General features: G+C 50.8%; 1 protein-coding gene across 1 annotated transcript; it reads left to right on the top strand.

The window, feature by feature from the left end:
• The first annotated feature begins 2339 nt into the window (after window positions 1–2339).
• On the top strand, window positions 2340–9547 carry LOC101418084 (stimulated by retinoic acid gene 6 protein-like). The gene is made up of 6 exons (XM_058302123.2): window positions 2340–3017; window positions 3323–3371; window positions 3813–3930; window positions 4952–5071; window positions 7221–8567; window positions 9188–9547. The coding sequence occupies exons 1-5, from the start codon at window positions 2937–2939 to the stop codon at window positions 7528–7530; spliced, it is 678 nt and encodes a 225-aa protein (XP_058158106.1). The 5' UTR covers window positions 2340–2936; the 3' UTR covers window positions 7531–8567; window positions 9188–9547.
• The last annotated feature ends 1226 nt before the right edge of the window (window positions 9548–10773 follow it).

Genomic DNA, 10773 nt, shown 5'->3' with positions numbered 1-10773 from the left:
TTCCCTTGACGTTATTCTAATGTAGGTACAGGCCCTTTCCTTTTGTAAACATGCAAAGAAATAGTGTAAAGGGATTTTTCCTCACACTCAGATAATAATATTTTGTCCCAGAGCTAACCAGTGTTAATGGTTGCTTGTGTATCCTTCCAGAAATTTTCAGTGCATAACACAAGTGTGTGTGCGCATGCGTTTGTGATAGCACACCCTACTGCTGCGCTGCCAGAGAAATATAATGAATGCACACATATATACGACATTTTCATGGAGCTACTATTTTTAAAGATTGAAAAATGGGTAAGAATGGTTATAATAATATATTGTATTGAGTTCAATATATCAAAAATATCATTTTGAAATGTCATAAATATAAAATATATTAATGAGATATTTTACATTCCTTGTTTTATGCAAATCCTTTCCCATTCTATCTTTAGATAAGCTGCTAGAATTAGAATTGTAGAGTAAAAGGTCATGACTATTTCACAGTTTTCTTAATAAACATGTATACAAAAACTGTCCGTCAGTTCCCACGACACCCCAGCCCCTTTCCCTTGCCCCGGTACCTAATCTTCTCTCCGAGGGTGAAATGTCCAGTTCTATTCTCAGGCCCCAGCCCTGAGGTCTGCCTGCCACGTGGCTCTCAGGTCCCATGGGACTCTCCTGGCTGCACAAGGGCCTGCTCCACTGGCCACGGTGACTTGGCCCCTAGAGCTGGGGTTCTTAACCTTTATTTTCCACAGACCCTTTGCCAGTCAGGTGAAAACCACGGACCCCTTCCTAAGTCCACACCATGCTGTTGTTTAATCAAGATATCACACCTGCTCTACCTCGTCCCCACAAGAATAATGTTTTTTTGAATTTCAATTCAAGTTCTCGGACCCCTTGTTAATAACTCCTGCCCTAGAGGGTCAAGGAATCCAGGAAAGAGTATGGACTTTTCCCACAGGAAGATGGAGTTCTCTTCCCAACTCCTGATTTGAAAGAATTTATTTCATTGTGAATTCCGAGATTAAAATACTGCCTCTCAGGATTGAGATGAGAATTCATACAATGACCCCATTTGTTTCTGACACTCTTGGAGGGCAGTTTTCTGTTATTCATAAAGTTATTCATGTGGGAAGATAATTACAATGTTTTTAATGTCCCTGTCTGTAAATTCTACAATATGTGTTATTTTAGTGTCTGTTTCTAATGATTCCATTTCTTCCTCTTTATAGGCAGTATTTCCTGCTTTTTTACATTACTGGACATTTTTATTGGATGCAGATATTGTGAATTGTATATCACTGGATGCTAGATACTTTTGTATTCCTTTCCACAGCCTGGAGCTCTGTTCTGGGCTGCTGTTTGGTCCCGTTGAGGCTTGCTTTTACTCTGTTAGGTGGGACCAGAGCAACCTTTAGTTAAGGACAAATTATTCCCCACTACAGAGACAATACCCTCTGAACACCCAAACTTCTGTAAATTGTTAGTGTCTCCCATGGTGACTGGTGGAAACCTGACCTGTTCCCACTGCCTGGTGAGTCTCAGGGCTGTGCTGCCTGTGGTTTCTCCTCTTTCTCCAGGGGCCTTTGGTAGTTTATTGGACATGGGCTGTGTCGGCTGAAGACTCAGGGGAGCCTCTGCATTGCTCTGGGGCTGTCTTTCCTGCTCAGCTCTGTCCTCTGCCTGCAGCTCTCTCCCTCTGGCACTCTCCTGCAGGAGTAGCTGCCGTCACTTCCCAGACTCCCCGCTGCATGCAGCTCAGGACCCCGCCAAGCCCCTCTGGGCTGCACTGCAGCCGGTGAACTGTCCACAGGCTGGGGCCGTCACCTCACGGCCTCCCTTCCTCAGGCATCTCGCTGTGCACTGAGGGCATCCAGCATCTGAGAACTGTGGGTTCACATATTCTGTCCAGTGTTTGTAGTTAGTTAAGGTGGGGGGAGAAAACCAGCCCTTATTCCTCCATCATGAGCAGAAGCAGATGTCCCTGTGGATGATAACACAAGAGACTTGAGGTGGGCAGCCTCACAGGCACCCAAGAACTTGCAAAATCTCACAAGAATGAGAGGCCTTTTAACCCTATAAATTACCTTGCACAGGTAAAGTGGCAAGTAACTCGCATACTCATGTGCTGCCAAGTCAACGACAGTGGAAGAGTCATGGGAAAATGATCAGGCAGTTAGGAATTCAAATAAGCGTTCATCCTTTGCCCTGCTCCTAAGTACTCCAGTCCTGTTAATTTATTCCAGGAAAGTAACACCAAGGGAATATTTCTCAGTGCACACACATATGCTCATATCTTATTTGTCATATTAAGAATAGTAAGAAGTCAATGTATAACATTGCAGCAGAATGATTAAATGCAATGTGGCATATTCCTTTCTCTGCTATCATGAAAAGTTTTGGTTATAAAAATTGCAAAACAAGTTGGAAAAATCCTGGAGATAAAATGTTAAGTAAAAAGAGCAGAGCAGAAATGTGAATGTAGACTATTAATATAATTATATAAACATAATATGCTCAGGACTGAGGACTAGTCTAGAACATGGGACAAAGAAGCAGAAGAGCTGTCGGGGTGTGGGATGCTGAGGAATTGTATACCTTTTGGAATTCTCTTCACGTTGTTATACGTTTATATTATCCATAAGTTTGGTTTCCTCTTTGAAATGGTTTTAAAATCTTATTATACATGCAATTTGTACTGCCTGTAAAAATCTTTGGAAAAAATAATGAGTAGATTGAAGAAAAGTCTTCAGGCAGCCAACTACTAAATACGTAGTATTTTTTTGAAAAGTTTGTATACTTTATGGTTTTTGAGGGAAACCAGGTAGCCGGGGGCCCTGAGCTCTGCCTGGCCCTGGCCCCACAGGCCATTCTCTTTGTTACTGTCGAGCTCTGACCCTGCAGAAGGAGCCCTGGCTTTAACACCATTCCTTGTCCACTCTTTCCCCAGAATGCACATGAAGAGGCTGTGGTCAGGAGAAAAGCACTTTCTTCCTGAGAGGTTCCATTGCCCTTCCCCCTCGGAGAGTGTGGTGAGTGTGCAGCCACCTCTGCCTCCCGACAGCAGGCCCAACCACCCACGGGCAGGGACAGCGCCTGGAGGGAGGGCCCGGGCTGGGTCCAGAGGCCTCCGGGCCAGTCCCACTGGCTGCTGAGTGACGCGGGCACGTCTCTGTCCCTATCCGGCCCTGGTTCCCTCGTCCATGAGATGAGGACGTGTGGTCCCTGCTTCAGTGGGCGGCTGGGTGGACCCAGGGAGACAGGATTCCTGGGCGATGTGTTGGGGACAAAGAAGGTTTCCTCCCCTCTGACGCCGCTTCTGCTCTTTCCATCTCAGGCGGCCATAGCAAGGTACTCCGGGTGGCAGATAGCGTATATTCTGTGGGGTGAGTGCCACCGTCAACCCCATTCCCTGGGCCCTGCAGAGTCCTGGCTGTGGGTGGGGAGGAGAGGTGCGCCAGGTGCAGCCCTGGCCCTGCTGACAGGGACAAGCAGGATGGGGGAGAACCCCACAGTGAAATAGGGCATCACCACTCCTGGCCTGAGCCAGGACGTCTAAGGGCAGAGCTGACCCAGGGGTGCAAGGGACTCTCCATGCCTAGGGCAGGCACGAGTGCCTCACAGAGGAGTTGCCATTTGAGGTGGACTGGGAGGGCGAGGAGGAGGTCAGCAGGAAGGAAGGGGAGGTCACACCACATGGTGGAGAAATGCCCTGAACGAATGTGCCAGGCAGGAGTCTGCACGGCCGCTGAGGTGGGGGAGGTTAGGGTGGTCTACAGGGCGGGCTCTCCAAGGGCCCCTGTGAGCACCGGCTCCCCTGCCCACAGGCTACCTCGTCATCCACGTGCTGCAGAGCCTGTGTGCCCTGGTGGTCACGTACAGCCTGGTGTTGCCCGTCATCCACAGCCAGGGCCTGGAGATGCTCCAAGGCCTGGGCATCGGGACGTAAGTGCTGGGCGGGCTGCCCACAGTGGCCCAGGTCCTGGGAGCTCGTGTGCCCTCCTTGCCGCCGCTCTCCAGCACACGCCCTTCCCTGCTGGGCTCGCGCCGACCCCTGGGCCCATGGTCCCAGCTCTGACTTGCTATGGCTCATCCAGCCCCACAGAGCACGTGGAGCCTGACGTTTACGCAGTCACACTTACTGTGCCGTGAATTTCACACGACTGGGTGCTATGCATATTTTACACCTGGGAACCTGAGGTTTAGGGGAGTGAAGGGAGAGGCAGTCAAGTCTATGGAGGGAATCTGAGCCCTGGGTTTTGACCTGCTCCCGGCTTGTTGTGGGCACTTCCTGCCCTTGTCTGAGCCTCATTTTCCCACCTGGTAGTTAAACTATGAATGATGACTCACTGATCTTTCACTAAGTACCTGTTTCTCATCCACCCTAGGAGGCTGATACATCTAGTATCTCCCCTTTTAGGACTAAGAAAGAGAGGCACAGGCAGTCCACGAGCGAGGGAAGATGGGACCATCTCATACCAACGCTGCTTTAACCACTGCCTCCATCCCCAGGAGATGCTCACGTCGGCGTGGAGCTCTCGGGGGCCTCTCTCCTCTGAGCTCCTCTGCTCTCATACTTGCCTGGGCGGCCTGTGAGTTTGTGGCTGATCCTGCCCTGCCCAGGCTCTTTCAGTCTTCTCAGACACTTCAAAAGGTCATTGACTGCTTGAGTCTCAACCTGTTACCACTCTCCCAGCTGCCACCCTGTAACTAAAGACATCAATGAAATCCTGGAGTATTAGGCTGTGATCTGCAACCAGGAGGCCTAACCATGTGTCCTTGGGCGTGCCACCTCCACTTTGTGAGCCTCAGTTTTCTCGTCTGCAAGCCCAGGGCACAGAGTCCACGGTGGTGATGGTCGTTGTCGTCCTCCTCTACCCCTGGGTCCAGGAAGAGGCTGGGAGAGAGTGAGAAAGCCCAGCTCAGGGCCGGGTGTGACTCAGACTCGCCCTGCTCTGTGTTCCAGCCTCACCATAGCCATCGTGGTGGGTCTCATGATCCTGCAGGTGTGGATCGCTGCCACCTTCTTCCTGCAGCCCAGGATGAGCACAGCTGACAAGCAGAAGCCCTTGGCTCTCCACAACAGGTGGGGGGAGAGGGATGACCTGTGGGGCCCCTGCTTGGCGTCTCTGCTCCCTGCCCCCTTGCTCCTGTGAGGGTCCTGGGGGGCCTTGTCTCTCTGAGATGAGGTGTGGGGCCCTGCTTCAGTGGGGGGCTCTGGAGCTGGGCTTCAATTCCTGCTTCAGCCCTTACTGGCTGTGTGACCTTGAGTGACCTTGCTGCACACCTATGATCTTCATTTTCTCCATTTCTCAAATTATTATACTTACCTAGAGAGTGGTTATGAGGATGAATTTTGTTAACATCTGAAAAGTGTTTAGAACAACAGAGCCTGGCACATGTCATCTCTCCTGATTCGTTCATTCAGAGAAACTTAATCATGGAGGAAACAACAATGGCAATGAGGTCCAGAGGGAATCCTGTGTAGCAGTTTGACATAGTTATGGATTCCAAAAATAGATATTGGATTCTGTTTGTAAACTGGTCTGTACCTGGGTGTGATTAAATTATGATTGGGCCATGTCAGTAGGGTGTTGAGTCCCACCCCTTGGTGGGTGGGGAGTCACAGATAAAAGGAATGGCAAAGGACAGAGTTGAAGGGTTTTTGAATGTTGGACTTTTGATGTTGGAGTTTGATGCTGAAGCCTTAAACTGGAGCCCCAAGAGGAAAGCACACAGAGGAAAAAGAAGCAAGCCCAGGAAGAGAGGAAACCTGAGCCCAGGAAGAAGTAAGCCCTGGGAAGAGAGGAATCCTGAACCCAGAGAGAAGCAAATCCCTGGAAGAGTGGAACCCAGGAAGCCTGAACCCTTGCAGACGTCGGCAGCCATCTTGCTCCAACATGTGAAAATAGACTTTGTGAGGGAAGTAACTTATGCTTTATGTCCTGGTATCTGTAAGCTCCTACCCTGTTGGAAACTGAGGCACAGTGGCCTCTCAAGTAGAGACGTGCTGTCTTCATGGCTACGCTTTCAATCTAAGGAATGTGGTAATGAAGAGTTCACAGCCAACAGGATGAAACTGTGAAAGGCTGAAAGAAAAGATGAGCAGATAACATTTGTGTAGTAAATAGAACACTTATCTTTGTACCTTGAGATAGGATTTTTTAATTCCTTAGACTGTGAGTAATGTTGATGGTTAACTGCATGTTGCTGCTTCTACGCATGTGGACTGGGATATAGAAAGCCCCTTGTGAACAATAAAGCTGTCTGAGGAATCATTACTCCCAGACGCCCTGATCCCAGCTCTCTCGTTCTTTCTCTTTGTTTCCTTCTCCCTTTTCTCTTTCTTTCATTCCCGATACCCTTCGGGTCCAAATCTCCAACACTACCCCAAATAAATACCCTTAATAAAAACCAATCAGTTTCTGGTATTTTGTATCAGCACGCTTTGGCTGACTATACACCCTGTGTGACAAGTTCTGAGGCCACTGGAGTAAACAGATACCTACACAGACAAACACAGAATCCAGAGGGCCCAAAAAAGTAGAAAGAATCGGAATAACTGGGAGGGAGGAGTGGTGAATTCATCTGCAGGCGGGACGTTGCAGTGGAGGGCATAGGCTGAGTGGGATCTAAAGACAGAGGAAGGAGGGCATGGTGGGGGCTGCACAAGCCTGGGGAAGGCTGGCGGCCACGGAAGGCAGAGCCTGTAGGGGAAGGTGAGAACCCGACATGGCAGCCCTGCAGGGCCTTAGGCAGGAGGGGCAGGGAGGGCAGGAGGTGACAAGGTCAGAAAGGTGTGATCAGACAGGCAATGGGTCCCATGAGGACAGATTGTGATTGAGGGGATTCCACTCGAATCGAACCAGCTGGAGGCAGGTCACTGTTAAAGCCGAAAGTGGGAAAGGTCCTCCCTCCACTGCACCCATAAAACTGGGGGAACCCCCTGATATTGCTTGTACAGGAAACCCCAGTTCCCGGGGGCCGCATGACCATGACAGCACCACTAGCCTGCTCCTGCGCTGCGCTCAGCGCCCTCTGCTCCGTGTCTGAGCCGGTCCTCACCCAGGGGTGAGAGGTGGCTGCACCTGGCACTCGCTTCCCCCACTAGGTCACCGAGCCCGGCCCCGGGATGGGTGGGATGTGACCCTGTGTCTGGGACACCCCAGATCCCACCTGCCTGTTCTCCTTGCCATGCTCAAAGGGTGCCGCCTTGGGCTGCCTTCCGCTTGCAGGAGAGCGTTCCACAACTTCAACTACTTTCTGTTCTTCTACAACGTGCTGCTGGGCCTGGGCACGTGCCTCTCCAGGCTGTTCATCAGCTGCATCCTGGGCTCCTGGCTGATTGCACGCCTCGACAGGACCATCATGCAGAAAGGCTACGAGGGAGCAGGCATGGGTAAGAGACCAGCCCTGAGTGACGCCACCCTCTGGAGAGGGCTGGCCAGCCACCTTTGTGGAGCTGCCTGGGGGACCAGCAGCAGGGCTCTGAATTCACATCCTGCGCTTAAACACTTAGATCTCATCTCCAGAGCCAGGCTGTAACCCTGGGAAAAAAGCACAGGTGGGTGATCAAGACTACTGTTCAGAAGGTTCTGGCACACTTAACAGAACTTTTTACTGTCTCTATAGTTTTGCCTTTTCTGCAGTGTCCTATTGTTGGAATCATATAGTATTGAACCTTTGCAAACTTGTTACTTTTATTTTTCAATAGGCCTTGAAGTTTCCTCCATGTTTTTTGTGGCTTGATTCCTGTTTTCTTTTTATTGCATGGCTGTGCAGTTTGTTTACCATTCATCTATGATTGGGCATCTGATTTCTTCCAATTTTTGGCAATTCTGAATAAAGCTACTATAAACATCCCTCTGCAGGTTTTTGTGTGGACATAATTTTCAGCTACTTTGGGCAAATACTAAGGAGTGTGATCACTGGGTCCCATGGTAAGCCTGGATTCAGCTTTGTAAGAAACTGCTAAGCTGTCTTCCAAAGTGACGGTACCATCTGCATCCCCAGCAGCAACAAATGAAGAGTTTCTGTTGCACCACATCCTCGCTAGCATTTGGTGTTGTCAGCGTTATGGATTTTAGCCCATCCTAAAGGAGTATCAGGGAATCCAATTTTTAAATTTCCAGTTCCCTAAAGATATAGGATGTTGAGCATCTTTTCTTACATTTTTCCATCCATATGCCTTCTTTGTTGAAGGGTCTGTTTAGCTCTTTGGTCTGATATTTAACTGCATTGTTTTCTTATTATTGAGTATTAAAGGATCTTTGTATATTTTGTTCTTTGCAGCTCTTTATACCTCATTTTATAAGTATTTCAGAAAATACAAGGTTCCCTTTGGCAAGCATCTGACACAGCAATCATGTCATATAAGCGAAACCCGGGCAGTCCTGGGAGGTGCAGCCTGGCCTGACATGTGCTCTGGATTCCAGGGTTCAGGGCGTGGGTTGGGATGCTCTACATGGACCATTATCACACCAACCCTGTGCTCGTCAGCTTCTGTCACCTCCTGATGGCAGGCCACAGGGAGAGGAGGCTGCAGCAGGCTGTCACATGCTGGTGCCTACACCGATCAGCAGGTAATTTTTCACGTTTCGTGCTGCCCTGGGCTTGGGCAGCAGGAAATGGATCCCTTAAGGCCTCCCTGGGAACCCTGAGGTGGCCCAGGTACAGCGTCCCTGCCCTGCGCTCCCCACCCTGTGCTGGAAAGCCCTTCTCCCCACGAGCTCAGGAGGATGAGCTCCAGGCAGCCTGTCCAGGGGACCCTCCAGCCCATGTGTCCTTGTCCTGCTAACTGGGCTGTTCCCTTCTTCAGAGGCTGAGTCGTCCCTCCCCTTCTTCCTGACGTCCCCCTGCCATCCCAGGCCCCGTGCCAGGTGCCCTCCTCGTGGAGTCAGCACAAGCTTTCCAGGGCCTCACCTCGAGCTTCCTCAGGCTCCAGAATGTGCAGTCCCAGCCCCCACCCCGTTAGAAGGCTTCCCTTCCCCTGGCCTCAATGTGTGGTCTTCATCACTGTCCCCAAACACTGCAGGTGCCCATCTGTGGGACAATCTCCCATCCCTCCAGTCACCCTCCTGTCCCTGAAGTCCCTGTCCAGGTGCTCCAGCCACACCTCGGGCCTTCTGGTCTAGTCTGCCACAGCCTCTCTGATGGGCAGAGGCTGCTGCCTGAGCCCCGTCTCTCTGCCGACTTGTCCTAGAGCCCCGTGTCTCACCGAGGTCCAGGACGAGGTGGCTTCTGCTGCAGACTCTCATCAACAACCCCACAATCGTCGTGTTCAGAAAGTCCAGAGAAGGCCCACGGTCCCGAGAGCTTTCCCAGATTTCACTGATGAGCTCAGAGAGTTGACACTGGCCGCCAACAACTGCTCCAGGACCAGGTTGGGCCGTCTGCCCAGAGAGAAGGACCAGGCCAGAGAGGAGCTGTCCCTGCCATGTGAGGGGCGTGAGCACTGCACGTGCAGGTGGCAGGCGGCACCGGTCACTTGGGAGACAGCCTACCTGGGGGACTGTCAGGATGATTTCACAGCCTTGGGGGGAAAATAAAAAACTCAAGAAATGTTCTGCACTCTCCATGGTGGGCAGGCAGCCTTGGGGTCTTAATGTAAATTGGCTACAAGGCAGCACTTTCTGTCCCTGAAGAACATGGTAAAATTGCAATGCCAGAAGAGCTTAACTGTCAGGCCAGGATGTCCCCTGGAAATTAAGGGTGGCCTTCAATCAAGGTCCTCCTTGCTGTTCCTTTCAAGTCTCACGGCTGGTGGGAGGGAGGAAATCTGAGATCCTGGCCACCAACCCGGGAGGACAAGCAGGCAGGAACCGAGCCCTCTTTCCCCATGGCCAGTGGTCAGACTGACCTGGGTGTGGGCACAAAGGAGATGCCCAAGGGCTCCCTGAAGAGGTGGGCTCACCGGGAGAGCTGCCTGGCAGAGGGAAGCGGGATGGGTGGGAGCACATCCCAGGTGGGGAGCTGCAAGAGCTAAGTCAGAGGAACGGGTAGGCCCAGGGCACATTTGAGGGGTGAGAGGCGTCTGGAGTGGGGTTGCAGGGCCTGGAGGGCAGGTTAGGAGGGCCAGATCTGACCACGAGGCCTGGTCTTTTCCTTTCATGGAGAGGGCCCAGCACTTCCCAAATTCCTGAGCCTCCAGCATAAATCCTCTGGTGGCCCAGGCCCTGAACAATGTCTGTCTACTTAAAACCCCTCGTGAAGGCTGTGCAAGGGCCAGGGCTACCAGAGGTTTGAAATTCCAGCATCATTATCGAGCACTGATGTAAACTAGTCCTATCCATGGTCATCCTGCTCTTATAAGTTTAGAAAACTTGAACTTATGGTGTTCAGACCCCCACACTCCACGATCTAGGGTGTGCCTTGGCCAAGTTCCTTTACCACCTGTACTGCAGTTTCCTTATTTATTATTAAAAGAGAGCAATAAATTCTGGCTCCCAAATTGTATGAGCATAAAATAGGGTAATACATACAACCACTCTAAAGCTAGTGCCTGACTTAGCCTAAACTCTCAATATGTATCAGTCATTGTTACCTGTGGTGAGATACTTTGCCTTGTGTGTTGACTGCCTGCTCCTCTCTAGGCTGTCAGCTCCATGGAGAAAGGGCCATCTCCAGGCTGTAACATGTAGGCCCCTGGAAGGAACAGACAAATGAGGCAATGCTGAATAAGTTTTTGAGCCATATATTCATTTACCAAAACCCACTGTGGTCGAGTGAGCACTAGACAGGAGGATAAGAGCACTCAGTTCAGGTCCCATCACTGCCGCTAACTGGGTC

The sequence above is a fragment of the Dasypus novemcinctus genome, chromosome 8 (assembly GCF_030445035.2).
Source record: "Dasypus novemcinctus isolate mDasNov1 chromosome 8, mDasNov1.1.hap2, whole genome shotgun sequence".
Lineage (NCBI taxonomy): Eukaryota > Metazoa > Chordata > Mammalia > Cingulata > Dasypodidae > Dasypus > Dasypus novemcinctus.
Note: the sequence above shows the minus strand (reverse complement) of the source record. Positions and strands in the feature narration are given on the sequence as shown.